The 22,280-nt window shown below is 40.5% G+C and overlaps 1 protein-coding gene across 1 annotated transcript in view; it reads right to left on the bottom strand.

Moving 5' to 3' along the window:
- The window catches only part of CAB39 (calcium binding protein 39), a 107,539-nt gene that overhangs the window by 28,795 nt on the left and 56,464 nt on the right, over nucleotides 1-22,280 (bottom strand). Inside the window, exon 3 of the mRNA XM_030802801.1 lies at nucleotides 1,179-1,343. Coding sequence (XP_030658661.1) covers nucleotides 1,179-1,343 — 165 coding nt within the window. The remainder of the gene's footprint in view (nucleotides 1-1,178; nucleotides 1,344-22,280) is intronic.

The following is a 22,280-nucleotide window of genomic DNA, read 5'->3' as shown; positions in this document are numbered from 1 at the left end:
AAAATTGTTGCTGTTGGAATTTGATACATTATTAAAAATACATGAAATCAGCTATAAAATGGAAACATTGCAGTTCTATCTGCTCTACAGTAGGGCAGAAATAAAATTTTACTTTATTTTATTATCAGTATTATACTCAACTTATGAACCATACCCTCTCATCCTTTTCCAAAATTTAATCTGGCTACACGTCTGTCATTTTCTCCTCTGGAACATGTACCTGTCTTTCAAGCACCTGTACAGACATCCACTCACTCAGGCTGACAAACACTGGGGATTAAAACAAAGCACACTGATGACAAAGAGTTAAAGAGGCATGGCCACGCCACAGCACTTCATTAGCTTCATTACCATATATGCATCACAAATATTCAGATGGTATCTAGGATTATTATTCTCAGTGTTAAATCCACTAAATATTTAACATAGCATGATCCAACTGTATTAACCTGGGCAACAATGTCAAATGCCTACCAGGGCTGGGCAGGAGATGCAAATGGGCCCTGAGACAGGAGGAGCAAGCTGTGCCATCTACAGCAAACCCAGGTGTAGATGCCCTGTGATGCTACTCTGCTCTAGCTGAAGGGCCAAGTAGGACTATATACCCAATATTGCTAGAATCAAGTTTTTCAAGAGAAGCCAGAAATTCAGACCGTGTATAAATGTCCTGTCACTTAAATGTTATACTAATTTAAAATTTAAAAGCAGTGCTAAGCAAACAAAACACATGGTCTCTGACTGTAATGAATTAACAGGTAACGAAGACATAACTGGATGTTCTCTTAAGACTGTATCTTCCTCTGAAATTCTAACATTCTATAGCCGTCTTTAGATTGTTTATTCCTTGAAAGTCAAGGGCCAGTGAATTATTAGAGCACTAGAGTGCTCTAATGAGCAGTTGTTTTTTAAAACAACCTAAATGAAAGGGCAATGAATATGTAAGAAACTCCATGTCCAATGTGATGAAACAGGGAAGAACCCTGTCCCAAGCCTGAAACACTCCTGGGTTCCTGCCTTTGCTCTGCTCATCAGGCAGGCAGCCCAGGCATGCTGACAGAGGTCAGTAACCCTGAGCCAAGAGCCCAACAGGAATCTTACGATGTTCCAAAAGAGAGAATGTATGGAAAAGAATTACGCACAGGGTACAGTTCTTTAAAAATAAGAAACTGATTTCTTACCTCAAAGTCAATGAGCTGTAAATCAGCTACCAGGGTGCTAAGGAGCCCACTATTATAGAGTTCTTGAGCAAGTTGAGCTACTGCTTCTGTCTGAGGCTCTTTTTCATTTGTGCCATACAGAATTTCTTTCATGGCAACCAGATTTTTGGAAACTTCTTCTGTAGCCTAATTTTAGAGAGAGGAGTTGGGGAAGAGGAGAAAAAACAATTCATTTTAACAAACATCTAACACGTCAAAATATGTCAAATCACCTCTCTATATTACAGACCCCTGGACCTATGAACAAGAAGCAAAGTGGGCAAGCTCCATCCTTGCCCTCAGGAGCTGGGCGCTATGTATGCGTGCACATGGGGACCAACATGCATACACCACAGGAAGGCCAGCATGTGCACAACACAGACACCCAAACACTGAAAACCACGTTTATGCATGGCAGAAACAAAACAGGGAGAAAGGTTCACTTCCTCAAGTGGAAGGGAAACATCACCAAAGAGGCAACCGGGCTGATCCCCAAGAATGAAGAGATTCTGACAAGCAAGTATGGAGGATAAGGAATGGCATGAGCTAGGGATGAGGGAGAAGGGAAAGTACAAGTCCTATTACAGAAAATGTGTGGAGGAAATGAGAGAGCAGAAAATGGGTGAGTGCAAAGCTAAGGTGTTAGTGATACATATAAAGTCACTAAAGAGCTTCTACTGCTCGAGATAGAGAAGGGCCAGATTTACCTTTCCCCATGAAAAAGACTAATGAGTAGGATAAGATACATAAAATGACTTTTTTTTTTTATCAGACAGGGTCTTGTGCTGTCACCCAGGCCTGGAGTGCAGTGGTGGGATCACAGCTCACTGCAGACTCAACTTCCTGGATTTAAGCGATCCTCCTGTCTTAGCCTCCTGGGTAGCTGGGTTTCCCACAGGTGTGTGCCACCATGCCAGGCCGATTTTTGTATTTTTAGTAGAGATGGGGTTTTGCCATCTTGCTCAGGCTGGTCTCAAACTCCTGGGCTCAAGCGATCTGCCCAACTTGTGCTGGGATTACAGGTGTGAGCCACTGTGCCTGGCCAAAACAATGACTTTTAAACAGTGGACTTCAGGTAGTACAGGACAGTGATCCCTGAGAGAAGGAAACAAATGAGGGGAACTTCATAATTACCCTACCTTCTTGCTAGCCACAGCACAAGGAGGGGGGAGCTAGCCAGAAGAGGTGTTCTCCATTAGTTGAAGAGGCAGAGCTGGCAACCCAGGGAGGCCAAGAAGACTAGAGTTTACAACAGGGCAGAGTGGCAGAGAGGAAAGAGCTGCCCAGAAAGAGCATGGCAGAGACCTGCAGAGCCCACTCATGTCTTCAACTGAGTACTGATAACCACACGTGGGTAAGGAAAGTAGCCAAGGCTAGGAACCAGAACCTTGGAGCTCACATGGGGCTGGAAATAGCTCCCGTTTCCTACCAGCCTAATGGAAAACCTCATATTCACTAGTCATCAAGCAAAGTACTCAGGGGGTTTTGCCTCAGTAGGCATACAAAATTAATCCTAGGCCAAACTCTGATCTGGTCCTGCCCAACAAAGCTTAACAGCAATCCTGGAAAGGACCAAAACCGGAAAACACGACTAATAATAAGAACTAATCAACAGAAACAGCTGTGGAAATGGCACAGATGGCAGAATTAACAAGGACATTAAAATAGTTACTCAATAAGGACATTAAAATAGTTACTACAACTACAAATAGTTATCTATCACTAACACGTACCATGTTAAGTAGAGGAATGAAAGGCATAAAAAACACCTGAATGAAACACTTAGAAATAAAACTACAAGGTCTAAGATAAAAAGTATACCAGATGGGATTAACAGCAGATTAGACAGTAGATAAGAATAGGTTAGTAAACATAGACAGCCTAAAAACTATCTAAAATGAAACTTAGCGGGAAAAAAGGGACATCTCATTAGTGAGCTAGGGGATAACTTTAAGCAATCTCACAGATGTGTAACTGCAGCCCCCAAAGGAGGTGGAAGGGCAGACAAAATATTTGAAGACATAATGGACGAATGTTTTCCAAATTTAATAAAAACTGTAATTCCATAAAGCCAAAACGTTGAAAAATCCCAAGCGTGAGAAACAAGAAGACAATATCAAGGCATAGAGTAATCAAATTGCTTAAACTCAGTGATAAAGAAAGAATCTTAAAAGTAGCCAGAGGGAAAAAATATTATGGACAAAGAATCAAAGAATGACAACAGACTTCTTGACAGGAATGATGCAAGTCAAAAGATAGTGGAGGAACATTGTTAAAATACTGAGAAACACAACCAAATTGTCATTCTAAAATTTTATACCACAGCAAAAATACCTTTCAAAAACAAAGGCAGAATAGTTTTTGAGACACAGAAAAGTAGAAATATTTCACCACCAGAAGACTTGTACTTTGTGAAATATTTAAGGAAGTCCTGCTAGCCGAAGAAAAAGGATTCTTCACAAAGGAATGAAAAACAACGAAGATAGTATTAAACAAAACTTTCCCTTTTATTTAAAAGAGAATTGGCTCTTTAAAGCAAAAATAACAATGTATTCTGGGGTTATAACATATGTAGAACAAAAAATACAGCAACAATAGCTCAAAGAGGTGTAATGGAGGTATATAGGTATACTGTTGTCAGGTTCTTATAATAACTGAAGTAGTATATTTCCTGAAGATAGACTATAGTAAGTTAAAGGTGTATACTATAAGCCCTAAAGCAACCACTTAAAAAAAAAAGAACAACCCAAAAACAAAATCAAAGATTTATAGCTAATAAACCAACAAAGGAGACCCAAGTAGAGTATTAAAGAGACATAACATAAAGGCTATAAAAACTTACATAAAGTGAAGCATTTATGATCAGAAGTATACTTCAAGGAGATTACTTTGCACAGATTCACAAAACCTCAGCATTTAGCAGTACTTAGAGGATCATATAGTCTCATGGTATTCAGTTATGTAACCTTCTAACCTTCCTACCAATCACATGACTTTACCTTAAATATTTCCAGTGTCCAGTAATGCAGGATTAGCTGAATTCAGAATCAGATAGCTGTTAGACAAATTTACGAGACAAACATTGCTTCATTACACTGTCTACTGGCCCTGGGTTTGTAGTGCAGATCAGGCAATATTTTAACTTCTCTTCCACATAAATCTCTTGAGGGCAGCCTGCGTATCTTCCCTAAATTGTCATCTTCTCCAGAAAACCCCCCGTCAGGTTCTTTGATTAACCTCCTAAGAAAGGCAGAGCTAACATTCAGCCCTATCCAGAATGGTACAATGCAGAAGACACCAGACCATCACTTCTCCCTTACAAATGTTAGTGCAGCCCAAGGCTGCCTTCTAAGAATTTTTGCAATTATATTGCATAATTGACTCAGACAGAGCTTACAGTGAACAAAACGTCTCTGGCTTTCACAGGTACTGCTTGGTAAAGACAGGTCTTTCCAAATGTTATTCTTAAACTGAGGCGAATGACACTGCAATGAAGACTTTAATTTTTCTATTTAATTTAATCTCATCAGCCCATCATTCAAGATTATGGCAGTAACTCTGGATCCTGATGGACATCCAATGTATTAGCTAAATGCTCTCACATACATATGAAAATCTCATATGTGTGTCTCCCATGACCTGCCTCAATCATTGACTAAAATGCTGGAAAGGAATGACGCATGAATAGAGCCCATCATGTCTTTGAATCATCATGCTCCTTTCAGTAATGATCTACTACAAATCTTGGAGCAGGGCTGCTCAGTCATGTACATATGCAACAATTTCCAAGTTATATTCAAAAGGTTTTTTTTGTCAAATACCTTGATAAAATTAAATTATACTATTTCTTCCCTATTTCCTGACCATGAGAAAATGAAGTTATTTGGTCTGACCTTTTTACTATACCTACACTAATATCTACTGACTACGACGTTCTTTTCTAAATGCTTGTAAGTCATCCTCCTAATAATCCCATTATGAAACCATACTCAGTATCAATGCTAAGCCGAGTCTACCTTTTCCAGCCTGCTGTTACTACTTCATTATTGGTAATGCCTCGGAGATCTCTGATGGTAGTTCATCATCCCATATGCAAATTCAGTAACCCAGAATGTAATTTTTCTGGGCCAAGAGAAAATCATTTAGCAATAGTAGGTGTTCTCTTACAATGTATCTGCATGTATTGCGTTTTCCACTCCATTTTACTATCTCTATTCTTCAGATAATTCTTTTTGACAGGAAGAATCTGATACCTAATAGGTTTTGTGAATGCATTACCTATTGATTCTACGCCAGTGACCCCTAAGTAGGAGGCCTCAGCCTCCTTTGCTTCTCTGGTTAGATCAAAGTTTTAAAGCTTTTAACAATTTTTCATGTACCTCAGTTTATACTTTTCTTTGAAATCATTTTATGATTTTTAAATTTGAATTCAGACCATATTCTATTCTGACAGCAAAAGATGAATAAGAAAGAAGGGAGGTGAATAACTAAAGGGTACAGGTTTGTGAGGTGACAAAATGTCCTAAAATTGACTGTGGTTATGGTTACACAAATTTGTGAATAAACCAAAAACCACTGAATTGTACCCTTCAAATGGGTGAACTATACGGCATGTAAATTATATCTCAATAAAGCTGTTGCCCCCATCCCCACCCCCGCCCAAAAAAAAAGGAAGGAAAGAGAGAGGCAGGAACATAATTAGAAAGCTATTTATGGCTGGGTGCGGTGGCCCACGCCTGTGATCCTAGCACTCTGGGAGGCTGCAGCAGGTGGATCACTTGAGCCCAGGAATTTGAGACCAGCCTGGGCAACACTGTGAGACTCCATCTCTTTTTTTTTTTTGAGACAGAGTCTCGCTCTGTCTCACCCAGGCTGGAGTGCAGTGGCGCAATCTCGGCTCACTGCAAGTTCTGCCTCCTGGGTTCACGCCATTCTCCTGCCTCAGCCTCCCGAGTAGCTCGGACTACAGGTGCCCACCACCACACCTGGTTAATTTTTTGTACTTTTAGTAGAGACGGGGTTTCACCGTGTTAGCCAGGATGGTCTCGATCTCCTGACCTTGTGATCTGCCTGCCTCGGCCTCCCAAAGTGCTGGAATTACAGGTGTGAGCCACCGCGCCCGGCCGAGACTCCATCTCTTAAAAAAAAAAAACAAAAGTTAGTTAGCTGAGTGTGGTGGCATGCACCTATAGTCTCAGCTACTCAGGAGGCTGAGGCTGCAGTGAGCTATGATCGCACCACTACACTCCAGCCTGGGTGACAGAGCGAGACCCTGTCTCAAAAAAAAAAAAAAAAAAAAAAAAGAGAGAGAGAGAGAGAGAAAGAAAGCTATTTGTTGTACTTCTGAATTGAATGGCACTGTGGACTCTGTATAAAGCCCCCTTCTCTTTCAGAAGGAATTCCCTCACCAGCTGATACTGCACCTGCCACCTACATTAATCCTCACCTGCTTTTGGATCTCCCCACCCCATGCCTTCTTAGGAACTCACTCTGCCTGTTGCCTCATCTCCTCCTCACAGAGTCAATCTCCCCTCCCCTAATTTCTTCCTGTCAGTTTTAAACCTGATTAAGACTCCACTTAACAAAATCGAATAGGCCCTCCTTAAATTCCACGACCGCCCCCTGCCCCCATGCCCCTGCCCTGCTACTACCCACACCTCATAATTAAACCTCTCAAAACATTTGCCTGTATTTACCATAGTCCAAGTCTTTTTCCTCACTCACTCTTCAGCCCAATCCTTTGGCTAGTCACTGACCTGCATGTCATTAAATACAATTTTGTGTCTTTATTACTGTGAGAAATGGGAAAGTTCTTTTTCAAAGATTATGAAAAGTCACAATTTCTTACTATAAGATTGCTATGCACTATTAGTGAGTATATGTATGTATTCCAAATCAGCTCTCCTAGCTTGCTCCAGCATGCCTGGACAGAACTAGGCACACCGGAGCCCACAGTGCATGCCATTCCTTATTTGGAGATGCTTCCTTAACTAGCCCTGGACAACTTCCTTTTCTTTGTTCTGTTCCCCTTACCTAATTAAGAAAGTTTTAAACTAATAGCCAATAGGATAAAGTGTAAAATGTGAGGTCCTATCCCAGCCAATGGAAACTGGACACAACAGTAGGGTAAACACGTCAGGTTATAAATAACTCTGTCTCCTTTGTCCGGTATGCTCTCGTGGCCAGACAACTATTGAGTAGCACCCTTTCTGCAGAAAGTAAAGCTCTCTTTGCTGAGAGATCATTTGTTCCCGGGTTAATCCTTTTTTTCTTTTTTTTATGCAACACCAAAAACTTCATTCCCAACAATTACACCTGAACTTTCCACAGGATTCAGAATTGCCGATTACACCCTCCTCTGAAAACCATTCTTCTGGTCCTCTGTGACTCACCACCATCCTTATTTTCCCTCCTAACTCTCTGGTTCCTCCTTCTCTGTCTCCTTTTTGCCTCATTCACCTTGGCTAGGCCATTTAAACACAGGGAATCCCTAAGGCAGGGTACTAGGGCTTCCTCTTCTTATTCTCTAGACTCTTCAGTGATCTCATCCACACCCGCTGCTTTAATTAACAGTTAAATGCAGATGCCTCACAGATTCCTAACTCTAATCCAGTTCTTTTCTCCCAGGCCTTATCAGTACCACTGGGTAGCCTTCTCAAAATGTCTCCACTCGTAATGTCTCAAGGTACCTCAAATCGAATACATCTAAAATAGAACTCAAGATCTTGCCCTAGTGCCTGATATCCCCCCCTCCTTGTTCCGTTTCATGTAACGATACCACTGATGATGTTATTACATGTCAGAAACTTAGGAGTCATCTTCAACTCTCCCCTCTTCACCTTGCCCCAATATCTAACTCATCACCGACTCCCAAATCCATCCATTTATCTCCCTGTCTACCATCACCACCCAAATCAAAGTTCCCATAACTCTTGCCTAGATTAATACATCGTGTACTGACTGGTTTCTTTGGATTGTAGGGGGCCTAATGGGGATGCATTCTTCACATCACACCTAGAATTATCTTTTCATAACATAAATATGATTAAGACATTGCCATTGCTTAAAATGCTTCAAACATTATTGATGAATGGCTGAAAATCAGCATTCCTGATCACAGGGTTTAAAATCCAGATTACAAATGGACGTAGAGAAATGTGACGTTATCATACCATAAAGTCAAGGGATTCCTTAAAAGTGCTGAATTGAGGCAGGCCACAGTGGCTCATGCCTGTAATCCCAGCACTTTGGGAGGCCAAGGCGGATGGATAGCTTGAGCTCAGGAGTTCGAGACCAGCTTGGAAAACATCGTGAGAGACCCTATCTCTACTAAAAATACAAAAAATTAGCTGGGCATGGTGGTGCATGCCTATGGTCCCAGCTACTTGGGAGGCTGAGGTGGGAGGATTGCTTGAGCCTGGGGGTTAGGGGTGGGGAGTAGTGCAGAGGCTGAACTGAGCCGAGATGGTGCCACTGCACTCCATCCACTGCCTGGATGGCAAAGCGAGAGCAAGACCCTGTCTCAAAACAAACAAAAAAAAACTGGACAAAAACAGACTTCCCTCTAAGAATGGGCAAAGAAATCAATCACCTGAGATGTGAAAAAATAACTGCAGTTCAAAGGAATGGAGCCAGCTAAAGACTTACAAGCAGATGTCTTCCTAACAAAGAGTTACAGCAGTGAGCAAGGAAAGAGACCGGCTTAGTGATCCAATGCTCGCCATTTCACTTAATGAGCATATGCCCAGAGCTTGGGTCTCAGTGTGCACGCACAGCTCATAGTGTGGACATGTCCCCAAGCTGAGCCCAATGAAAGCCAACTACTGCATCTGGTGCTCCACTAAAGAAAGAGTAGTCTGGGCCAGGCGCAGTGGCTCACGCCTGTAATCCCAACACTTTGGGAGGCCAAGGCGGGCGAATCACGAGGTCAGGAGATCGAGACCATCCTGGCTAACACGGTGAAACCCTGTCTCTACTAAAAAAAAAAATACAAAAAATTAGCCGGGCGTGGTGGCGGGCGCCTGTAGTCCCAGCTACTCAGGAGGCTGAGGCACGAGAATGGCGTGAACCCGGGAGGTGGAGCTTGCAGTGAGCCGCCACTGCACTCCAGCCTGGGTGACAGAGGGAGACTCCTTCCGTCTCAAAAAAAAAAAAAAAAAAAAGAAACAGCAGTCTGTTTCAATGTTGGAGGAAATACTTGCGGTGTTGGAAATCTTGAGTCACAGTACGGCCACACTGTTTACTGCTCTGTATGGACAATTAAGGGGTTTTAAAAGGTAAGTTTGGTTGTGATTCGCCTTGTGCTCAATTTACAATGTAACTCCCTATGGTCTCACAGAGAAAATACTCTGGGAGAATACACATCAAACTCAGTATAGCCGTCTACCTGTGGGGTGGAGTAAGAAGAGTATTTGTTCCATTTCAGACTTGCTTGAATATTTTTTCTCACAATTCACATTCTACTTTTATTTTAAAAAGAAAAAACGATGAGGTAAATTATATAGATCAAAATGATCATTATGTTGGTACTCATTGATTTCTTCCATTTCTCCTTTTTCAGCCCTCCCCAAGAGACATCCCCCCCATATTTTAAAGATTTATTTCTAACAAATAACCAAATAACCATGGACAATTATAAGCTGATTAAACAAAAAGCTTGAAAAATATGTCCAAATATTACCAAAAGATGATCAGAAAATTTTAATAACTGTTTCACAAGAGAAGGCAATTCAGCCAAGTATTTACTAACTGAAGATGCCACACACAAAACAAATAAACTTGGTTGTGGCCGGGAGTGATGGCTCATGCCTGTAATCCCAGCACTTTGAGAGGCCGAGGCGGGCGGATCACCTGAGGTCAGGAGTTCGAGACCAACCGGGTCAACTTGGCGAAACCCCGTCTCTACTAAAAAATGCAAAAATTAGCTGGGTGCAGTGGCATGAGCCTGTAGCCCTGGCTACTTGCGAGGCTGAGTCATGAGAATATCTTGAACCTCGGAGGCAGAGGTTGCAGTGAGCCGAGATTGAGCCACTGCACTCCAGCCTGGGTGACAGAGCGAGACTGTGTTTGAAGAAGGAAAAAATAAAACAAAACACAAAACCTTGGTTGTTCTTGTTCAGTTTTGACTTGGTTCCCTTCATAGCAGCTTGCATTAGGGACTATGCCTAGGGCCCCGCCTCTGGCCTGCAGGCATTATGTCAGTATGTTCTCTGCCCTTCTAACCACATCCTTCTCATCTCCCACCTCCCCGTCTGTCCCCTCACACCTACTGCGTAAGGTATTCACACTTACAGCTCCTCCAAACACTGTATCCTTTTCAAGCTGCTGAATCATCATGTCACCTAATCCACTGACCCCTTAATGACCACATTCCAGGTCCTGCCAAGCCTGCACATTTCAGTGCCACTCATGCGAGCAGCTCAAGGTCTCTTGGCTCCCCTACACAATCTTAAATGTGCTTTATTCAAATCTTTCTCTACTTGAGCTCCCAAATTTCTAAGCACTGTAGAAAAAGTGATGGAACTTGTGCACATTCGGTTCACCAATACACCATGCCATCCGACTTCAAAGCAGCTCAGAAACAATCCTTTAAACTGGGCTGATTCCCAACCAGTAACTCCCAGCAGCACATATTTCAAGACGGCTCCACTTTCCTCAAGAGCCATTAGTCTCTCTTTACTCCTTTATCTGAACATCTAGCTTCACTCCTCCTATATTAACATAAAACTTTCTAATTAAAACATTCTCAACTTCTTCACTACGTCTTGATGTATTTCTGCATCCTATCTCAAACTTGTCAACACACTCAGAATCACTTGAGAAACTTTTAGAAGAGATGCTCAGTTCCCCTGAGATAATTTTTTTTTTTTTGAGATTGGGTCCAGCTCTGTCGCCCAGGCAGAATGCAGTGGTGCAATTATGTCTCACTGCAGCCTTGACCTCCCAGGCTCAAGTGATCCTCCCACCTCAGCCTCCCGAGTAGCTGGGACTACAGGTACGCACCACCATGTCTGGCCAAGTTTTAAATTTTCTGTAGCAATGGGGTCTCATCATGTTGGTCAGGCTGGTCTCAAACTCCTGAGCTCGAGTTATCAGCCCACCTCAGCCTCTCAAAGTGTTGGGATTACAGGCATGAGCCACTGAGCCTGGCTCCAAGATACTTATTAATGACAAAAAGAAAAATAGTAATTTTCCAGTAGACACCATCTTAACCAAATGATGTTACTGACCATCATCAGTAATGAAACTATTGACATGCCTCCTGAACTGATGCAATGAAAAGGGTACTTCACTTCTGTGGTATTCTTGCAAATGCATAATCGACATTGAATCATGAAGAAACATCAGGCAAACCTAAATCAAGGGACACTCTATAAAATAGCTGACTAGTATTTCTCAGAAGTACCAAGGTCATAAAAGTCGTAAGACTGAGGAACTGTTTCAGATTAAAGGAGACCTAGGGAGACGTTACGACTCCTTAAATGTAATGTGTGACCCCGAATTAGATGTTGGTTCAGAAAAAGGACATTAGTAGGACAACTGATGAAACGTGAAAAAGGCCTGTGCATTAGTTAATAGTATTATACCAATGTTATCTTTTGGATTTTGATCATTGCCCTGTGGTTATAAAAGACGTTAACATTTAGGGAGGCTGGGTGAAAGGCACTCTTCTAAACTATTTTGTAAGTCTGATAAGTTCATCAATAATCTTTTTGCCTTTTCTTCACAGGTAAGGGGCATCCTACTTAGTTCCAAGGCTGATGGCTCTCTCTGTGCACTGGAGAAAGGGCTCCTAAACAAAAAGGAGGTTAGCTTTGACTCAAGTACCCCCCTGTGCAATTGTGCCAGTTGTGTGGCCTCATGAAAACCTGTTGGGTCTTACTGGACCATCCAATAATTAAGGGAACTGGACCAGATGACCCCTGAGACCCACTCCATTTCTTTAAGATCTCAAATTCCAAATAAAGGTCTTCAATTCTCTTTTGCCCTGTCATCTACATTCCTTCTCTCACCCTGGACATCTCTGTCTCTACTCAAGCTAACATAAAAGCCTGAATGCTCACACTCCTTCTTTCCACTCTTAAGAGCTCCTACATCCAGGAAGACTCTCCTCCCTCCCATGACTCTCTCCTCCTCTGATGCCTACAGCAGCTGTGACCTTATTTCAGTTGCTGACCTTGTAAGTGCTATAACCTTTCACACGTACCTCTCATCTCCCTAACACATTCAAGGGCTTTGGAAAGCGCTTATGATGGCAATTTACACATGGAATGACTTGATGATTTTGTTAACTGACTGAATTGTCTGGGAAGTTTCCTCAGTTGAACATGGTGTTCCAAGACACAGATGCTACATTTCTAAGGACCAGTTAGCCTCATATTACTTTTCATGGGCAGACTGCTTTACTAAAAGTAGCCAACTGTTTTACAGATCATGGTCAAAAAGAAAGGCACGAGAAAACAGCCCCCCTTTACAACAAGCCCACTCACTTGCCTAGAAAGAGATGCAGATCATCCCTTACTGCTGACTCATCTAGGAGGGAGGTACAGAGTTTTGTTTCAGTTCTTAGCTGTTTCCTTATGGCTTCTGAGAAGTGCTTCATCCTGTGTGGCTGTACAGAGCAGCCGTATGTGGTGGGAGTGTGGAGGCTCCAAAAGAGCACAGCACAGAGTTTGGAAAAGGGTCTGGGGCTTGGCAGAGCTTCTCAGATCAAGGCTCTGAGTTGAGAGGTGAAGTCCCTATGTCCCATGGGGCCAGGCATATTAATTCTAAATTATGGAGCCTGACTTCCACATATGGTCAAATGATAACTTCATCTTTAATTACATTTAATAATTTTTTAAAATTAAAATATTTAAGTGTTAGGATCAACTTAAGTAGTAACCAATATCCCAAAGTTCACACCTAATGCTCACCTCACTAGTAACAGTATCAGAAACTAAACTCCTTTCCCTCCCAGGGTGAGGACATAGGTAACTATACTCACGCACCACATAATGTCTTGGTCAACAGCAGACCACAGAGACAACTGTGGTCCCATAAATATAATACCGTATTTTTGCTGTACCTTTTCTATGTTTAGATAAACAAATACTTGCCATTGTGTTCCAACTGCCTACAGTATTCACTATAGTAACATGCTACACAGATTTGTAGCCTAGGAGCAACAGGCTGGAAGAAATCGCCTAATGATGCATTTTTCGGAATGTATCCCTGTTGTTAAGTAACGTGTAATAGGACTTCAAATTTTTAAGGATAGAGTCCATGATAACCTCTTCAAGTAGCACTAAGGTTATGAGATTTTTCACTGCCTGCTTTCCCATTAAAAAATAAAACAGGGTGGGAAAATATGCAATTAGTAAGCTAAACATTAGTACAAATGGCCTTTTTAGAGATCACCAAAACCTCAGGAGGTTTCGTATTAACTCTCCTGATTTAAATCCAATATTCCCATGGTACCTATCAGTGCACTATTTTACTGTCACTAGAGGCAATTGCTGATAAAAAGTAGTGATACAAAAGTACAATTTCAGAAGACAGCTCACATACCCATTAGTGCTTCTATGCCATGTCCTTGAAGTACTCACAGCCCTTATCAACACTCCTTCTCTGGACCCAAGCACTCAGTAGATCCAAACCGGCCTTACGTTAGGAAACAAGGTGACAAGAAGGCTACTTCCAGATGAAGGGACAGGACTTTACTTGGTGAGATACAAGACTGGGCTGCCCTCTTCATTGTCCCCAATTTTTAGTAGTTAGTAGTAAGACTAACCTCAATATAGAAAGCACACTTAAAGACAAACATAGTAACATGCTGAAGTATAGAAATGGCTAAGTCAGACATTAAAAACCTTATAAAAGATTCTATTTCATAGTAATAGTAACAATCTTAAAAGGATAAAATATTCTTCCTTCTTATCAGAGGCAAAGGCTTTTAGATACAGTGCTGGTAGGAAAATAAATTGGTACAACTTTACTGGAGGGCAATTTGGCAAAATGTTATTGAAGAGTTTTAAAAGGTGCAAGGCCTCTGACTCATTTCTGCCACTTCCTGTGAATTATACTTTCAGGAATTTATCCTACGGAAACAGACAAGTACACAAAGGTAAGTACATGCAGTGCTACTTACAACAGCAAAGAACTAGAAATAAAAGTTATCCCACTGAACTAGTTTAATCATGATGTACCCATAAAATGGAAGAACCACGGCAGGCTTTAAAAATAATTGAGGGCCAGGGGTGGTGGCTCACACCTGTAATCCCAGCACTTTGGGAGGTGGTCAAGGTGGCGATCACTTGAGGTCAGGAGTTCAAGACCAGCCTGGCCAACATGGTGAAACCCATCTCTACTAAAAATACGAAAATCAGCCAGGTACCTATAATCCCAGCTACTTGGGAGGCTGGGGCACAAGAATTGCTTGAACCTGGGAGGCAGAAGTTGCAGTGAGCTGAGATTATGCCACTGCACTCCAGCCTGGGTGACAGAGCAAGACTCCGTATTTAAAAAAAAAAAAAAAATTGAGATCTATAGGCATATGAAAAGATGTTAAAATTTAAAATTAGAACAACAACAACAACAAAAAACCCAATAGGCTACAGAGCAGCATGACCCCATACTCATTTACTTATCTGCCCCAGAGAGAGGGAGACAACAAGCAAGAATATGAAAGAGAATCCCCACCAAGTTAACAGTAGTCATTTCATGTGGTACTGAATTAAGGATAAACTTTATTTTTTTCTTTATAGTCTTGTATTTTCTGCCTTTTGGGGGAATGAACATACATCATTAGAGCATGACTTTCTATAAATTAGAATCTATGAAGGAAACAAAGATTTCTCGCACACACTCATACACACTTCCCTACTACCCAATGTAGAATTCCAATATACTAGTTAGAATAAAGTAAAACTAAAAAAGTGGATGAAAGGCTGGGCGCGGTGGCTCATGCCTGTAATCCCGGCACTTTAAGAGGCCGAGGCAGGCGGATCACGAAGTCAGGAGATCGAGACCATCCTGGCTAATATGGTGAAACCCCGTCTCAACTAAAAATACAAAAAATTAGCCAGGCATGGCGGGCGCCTGTAGTCCCAGCTACTCGGGAGGCTGAGGCAGTAGAATGGCATGAACCCAGGAGGCGGAGCTTGCAGTGAGCCAAGATCGCACCATCGCATGCCAGCCTGGGTGACAGAGCAAGACTCCATCTCAAAACAAAACAAACAACAACAAAAAAGTGGATAAAGTGAGAAAGAGCACCTGGAACCATGACCTACTTGCTTCTCCAGAGCAATGAACTAGTGACACTCACAACCACTTGTGTGGATCTCATGAGAATGATGCTGAGTGGAAGAAAGCCCATCTCAAAAGTTTACACACTATATGATTCTATTTATTGAACATTCTTGAAGTAATAAAATGTACAGACTTGGAGAACAGATTAGTGGTTGCCAGCAGGGGTTGGGAATAGGGGAGATGAGTCTGGCTATAAAGGGGTAGGAGATGGGTCTGGCTATAGAGGGGTAGCAAGAGAGGTGGTGATGAAACAGTTCTATATCATGAGTGTTAACGGTGGCCACAAAAGTGTGATGCAATTGCATAGAGCTATATGCACATCCACACAAATTGTAAAACTGGTGAAATCTGAACAAGCCCTGTGGATTACACCAATGTCAATGCTCTGGTTTTGATACCGTATATAGTTATGTGAGAGGTTACCACTGGGGATACGGATGAAAGGTACATGGGTTCTCCTGTACTCATTTCTGCAACTTCCTGTGAATTAATTTCAAAATAAACAAAACAAAGTAAGGCAACATAAGACTTCCATAGCGTAAGACCTCTTGCACTCCCCCTCAGTATACCCTTAGGTTGTCTATAAGGCCCTTTTCATTCTACCAAAGCTTGTTTCTCTAGTCTTACTTCCTACCATTCCTCTTTATCTCCACCTCTTAAAAGTCACACTGAACTTGTCACTGTTTTCTGAACATGCCATAGGTTGTTTCAAATTCTGTTCCCTTTCGCACTTTGCCTGCCAAAAACCAGCTTAAATGTCACTTCAAACCTGCCATCTCTGTATCTGTCTCTGACAGACGTAGGAACTGCTTTATCCTCTTGGTTCCCACAGAATTTTATCTGCGCCCCCAAGTCCCTCTATGTTATATTATTTACATGTGTATTTCCTCTACTAGATTATATACTGTTTTAAGAACGGGGACAAGGTTTGACTCCTACGCCTATCTGCCCACACAGAGAGGCACTAAAATGTCTGTGGATTCAATCAAACTGGGGATCTCTTGCAAGAGATACTGATGCAAGTAAAGACAGTAGACAACATCAAAGGCAACCATGCATGAGGAAAACGTTAACTCCAATGCACACCATTGTATGAGGAAAATGTTAACTCCAATGCACACCATTGTTAAGTCATCTTTTTAGAAATAATTTTGAAGGGATCTATGTAGCAAAATTTTCCATGCCTGTGTTCATTAGTTTACATAACTGAATTGATTCTAACTTATATATAACTAGTTATTATTAAGAAATGCCTCAAAGAGGCCAGGTGTGGTGGCTCATGCCTGTAATCCCAGCACTTTGGGAGGCCGAGGTGGGAGGATCACCAGGTCAGGAGATCAAGACCATCCTGGCCAACATGGGGAAACCATGTCTCTACTAAAAACACAAAAATTAGCTGGGCATGGCAACGTGTGCCTGTAATCCCAGCAACTCAGGAGGCTGAGGCAGGAGAACCACTTGAACCCGAGAGGTGGATAACACCACTGCACTCCAGCCTCACAACAGAGCTAGAGTCTGTCTCAAAAAAAGAAAAAAGAAAAAAAGAAATGCCTTAAAGAGCTCAGATTTGAGGGGAATGATGAGGCTTAAATTATTATTTTTTGTTTTTTTGAGTTTCTTTAAACCCAATCTTTAGCAAAAGAATCATTTTAAGCAAGAGACCTCTAAATATTTACCCATTTATATTTACTGCCTGAAATATCAATTCATTCTAAAAGAAGAGATTAAATGACCTTGTTGAAAAAAGAAAGTTCTATATCAAAGTAAATGAAGACCAAGATGTGAAATGGAATCTATAAGTGAACTGACAGATACTGTTGGTGCCAAGTATTTGATAATAAGAACAATTCTATTATCACATTAATTCCAGTGATAAATGCTTTCTACCTCCCCCCACCCCCACCTCTTTACTAAAGAAAATGTCTGCGTACTCTAAGCTGAATGATCATGGACTAAGGAAAGTCTATTAATAACCTTCTGGTGTCCAAGATTACTGTAAACAAGTTTAGTAACCATGAGTCACTGTTAAATGGCCATGCTATGAAGAGGCTACTCCCTTTCCCCCCTCTTAAAACATGTCAGCAAACTTACTCCTCTCATGAAATGAGTGAATATAGCTATTCAACCCTGTGAACACAAGCATTCATCGTGAGGAAGGGAACCACCTATAAGCTGAGCAAGGCAGCCATACCTCCTTTATACAGCATGTGGTGGGCAAAGTGTGTAAATAGTCATCACACACACACATCTGTTTGGTTGTTGGCAGTGAAAGACTAAGTCCCACCCAACCCCTGTCCCCCAGTTACCTAAAAATAAGGATGGTAAGATTAACCACTTTCTTAAAATGTAAGAAAATTAGTTTTGTATGAATTCTTTTAAAAGAATTAGTCTCCTAAGAGACTAATGTATTTGTATCATACACAATTCTTAATGTGGTAACTATGTACCATACAAAACAAATACAAATACCAACATATAACAAATAAAGGAATAAACACTCAAATGTTATATTTATCATTTTGTCTGTGAGATCACAAGAAATGGATGGAAAAAGCCCAGGGACATAATGAATAAAGTGGAAAAAGGCATAATTTTACCATGGGTTTGGCAGAGCTAGGTGTGAATTCTGTCTTTGACTCTAATATAATGAGTCAAAGTAATGAGCCTAGGAAACAACTGCTTTCTTCATCTGGATCATGGGAAACCAGCATCAATTCTATCTCAAAATAAGATGGGGGACTCTATACAAAGGCACCTTGCAAAGTATGGTGGTATATCGATGTCAGGATATGTCAAAAGTGCAAAGCTTGAATTCCTTCTAGAACACTTAACTAAGTGGTCACCTAGTCTAAGTGGTCACCTAGTCCATGCCAATACCTCTGCAGAAACAGAGAACTTGCTATCTTCTGAAAAAGTCAGCTTCCACTTACTGTTTTTCCTAATATCAAGACAAAATTGGACTTCTTGTTTTATTTCCACTCACGGGTCTGAATTCTACCTCCTGCCACGATCAGTTCGAATCCTTTTGTTACATTATATGGTCTCCCAAATACATTTTACTAAGAGCTACTCCGCCCTACAACATTACTCTGCTCAAATCTTCTCCCTAGGCTGTACCTCACATCTTCAGGTCATTCAACTGTTCCTCACAGTACAGTTTTGAATTTCTATGTCAGCCTGGTCACTCCTCTCTCAGCACACTGCAGTTTCTCTACATCCTCAAGTGTGGCCTTGCCCACACAGAGTAGAAGATAATCACTGAATTTCAATAGTGTATTTCAAGTATTGCAATCTAGCCTTCCAATGGCCTTTCTGGGTGCTTTACGGTTTCTAAACCACATCTGCCCCAGTTGGTACATGAACAGTCTTTTTTTATTCACTACTGAGTTATAAATGACATACAGTGAACTCCACATATTTAAAGTACCTAATGTAACACACACACACATATATATACACACACACCCATGAAACCATCAAGATAGTGAACATATCCATAACCACCAAAACCGTAACCACCAAAAGCTTTGTGCCCCTTTGTGGTTCCCTCCCTCTACCACGCAACCCCTCCCCTACACATCTTTATCAAAGCTAAAGCAACCACTGATCTGCTTTCTGTAATTATGGATTAGCTTTGTTTTCTAGAGTTTTGTGCAAATAGAATCATATACTATGTGCTCTTTATAGTCTGGCTTCTTTTGCTCAACATAATCACTTTGAGATTCATCCATGCTGTTGTGTACAGCAATAGTTTTTTTTTTTATTGCTGAGTAGTATTCTGTTACATAGATGTACTACAGTTGGTTTATCCACATGTCTGGGCTATTTACAAATAAGGCCGCTATGAATGTTTAGGCAAAAGTCTTTTCATGAACATCTATTTCTTGTTTTCTTGGGTAAATACTTAAATGGCTAGATCATATGGTTGGTTCGAGTTTGGTTTAAAAAGCTGCCAAACTAGGCCAGGGGCGGTGTCTCACGCCTGTAATCCCAGCACTTTGGGAGGCCGAGGCGGGCAGATCATGAGGTCAGGAGATCGAGACCATCCTGGCTAACACGGTGAAACCCCGTCTCTACTAAAAAATACAAAAAATTAGCCAGGCGTGGTGGCGGGCACCTGTAGTCCCAGCTACTTGGGAGGCTGAGGCAGGAGAATGGTGTGAACCAGGGAGGTGGAGCTTGCAGTGAGCCGAGATTGTGCCACTGCACTCCAGCCTGGGCAACAGAGTGAGATTTTGTCTCAAAAAAAAAAAAACAAAAAACAAAAAACAAAAAAAACTGCCAAACTATTTTCCAAAGTAGTCCTACCATCTTATATTCCCACAAGCAGTTCCAGCTGCTCTGTATCCTTGCCAACATTTGGTATAGTCAATATTTTCCATTTTAGCCACTCTAATAGCTGTGTAGTGGAATCTCCTTATGGTTTTACTACACAATTTCCTAATGATTAACATCTTTTCAAGGGCTTATTTGACATCTGCCTACCTCCTTTGGTGAAATGCATATACAAATATCTTGCCCACTCTTAACTGGATTGTTTCTTACTGTTAAATTCTGAGAATTCTTTATATATTCTAGATGCAGTCTTTTATCAGATATATGCTTTGCACACTTTCTTCCAGTTTGTGGTTTGTCTTTTTCATTCTTCTAACAGTGTCTTCTGAAGAGCAGGTTTTAATTTTTATGAATTCCAATTTATCATTTTTTTAAATGAATTGTGCTTTTCGCATAACACCCAAAAATTATTTGCCTAATCCAAGATCACAAAGATTTTCTTCTGACAACTTTATAATTTTAGGTCTTACATTTGGCTATGTGATCCATTTTGAGTTAATTTTTAAATATGGTATGAGGTCTGAGTCCTATCTTTCTGCCTACTAAATAGTTTCAGCACCAACTGTTGAAACAACTACCTTCTTTCTGCACAACTGCATCTATGCCTTTGTCAAAAATCAATGTTCCACACATGTGTAGGTCTATTTCTGCACTCCAATCTGTTCCATTAATATATCTATCTTTGCACTGACACCACACTGTTTTAACAACTGTAGCTTTTTAAGTCTAGAAATCAGACAGTGTGAGCCCTCCAACTTTGTTTTAATTAGTTATTTTGATTACTCCAGGTCTTTTGCACTTCCATTCAAATTTCAGAACAAACTCTTTGATTTAAAAATCCTGCTGGAATTGCACAGAATTTCTAGATACATCTGGAGAGAAGTGACATTTTAACAATATTGAGTTTTCCAACCCATGAACAACATGTATCTCCCGCTTATTTGGGTCAATTTCTCTTAGCAGTATCTTGCAGGTTTCAGCGTACAACTCTTTCACTTCCTTTGTCAGATTTAACCCTATTTCATGCTTTTAATGCTATTCTAAATGGTATTTTTAGCATTTCGTATTTTTTGATGCTATTCTAAATGCTAGTTCTTTTTCTTTTTTTCCATTCTTTTTTCCCAATTACACCTAACACTCTTGAATACAAGGTATTTTTAAATTTCAATTTTGGACTATTCATTGCTACTATACAGAAATACAACTGATTTCTGTATGTTGACCTTATAATCTGTGACTTGCTAAACTCATTTACTAGTCTACTAGTTGTGTAGATTCCTTCAGTTTTTCTATGTAGATGATCATGTCATTTACAAATTAAAAGTTTTACTGCTTTCTTTTCAATCTGAATGCCTTTAATTTATCTTTATTGCCTGACTGCATAGGCTAGAACCTCCAAGTACAACGCTGAATAGTTGTGGTGAAAGTAGATATCCCTGTCGTCTTCTTGATCTCAGAGATAACATGATTTAGCCTTTCACCATACGTACAATGCTAGCTGTAGGATTTTTGCAGATGCCCTTTATCAGCTTGAGAAAGTTCCCTTCCTCTATTTCTAGTTTGCTAAGATTTTTTTTTTAATCAGGAATAGATGCTGGGTTTTTTCCCCTTTTCATCAATTGACATGTACTTTTTCAATATATTAACTTTGTAATGTCATACTAGCTCTGCATTCTAGGAATAAACCCCACTTGGTCTATTATTCAATTTGCTAAAATAGAGAAATTCTGCATCTATGTTCATGAGACATATTAGTCTGTAGGTTTTATTTTACTGTAATACCTTTGATTTGGCGATGATTATAATTCTGACCTCATAGAATGAGTTAAGAATGATTTCTCTTAAATTTTCTGGAAAGGTTTACATAGAAATTGTATTATTTCTTCCTTAAACATTTGGTAGAAATCTCTAACGACGCCATCTGGGTCTAGAGTTTTCACTGTGGTAAGGAAGGGTATTAACTATATAGGGCTATCAGGTTATCTATTTTTTCTTGCGTTACTTTTGGCAATTTGTGTCTTTGGAGTTTGTCCATTTAATCTAAGCTGTTGAGTTTAATCGCATGCAGTTGTTCATATATTCCTTATTAACTTGTACAATCTGTGGTAATGTCACTACAGGAATCTCTCACTCCAGGTAATGGGAATTTGTGTTTTCTTCCTCCTGGTCAGTCCTAGCTAGAGTTTATCAATTTTCTTGATCTTTTAATTTTTTTTTCTATTTAACTGATTTGTTTTGATAGCTATTTCCTTTCTCCTGCTTACTTTGTATTTAATTTGCTCTTCTTTTTCTAGTTCTTAGGGTAGAAACTCAGACCTTTCTTCTTTTTAAATATATTTTAACATATTTAGTGCTAGAAATTTCCCTGAGTAAAGCTTAGCAGCATCCCACTAATTCTGAGATGCATTTTTGCTTTTATTCCACTTTTTTTTGAGACAGGGTCTTTTTTTTGGGACAGGG

Source organism: Nomascus leucogenys, chromosome 22a (genome assembly GCF_006542625.1).
Source record: "Nomascus leucogenys isolate Asia chromosome 22a, Asia_NLE_v1, whole genome shotgun sequence".
Taxonomy (NCBI): Eukaryota; Metazoa; Chordata; class Mammalia; order Primates; family Hylobatidae; genus Nomascus; species Nomascus leucogenys.
The sequence above is the reverse complement of the archived record's forward strand: the minus strand, read 5'-3'. Positions and strand labels throughout refer to the sequence as shown.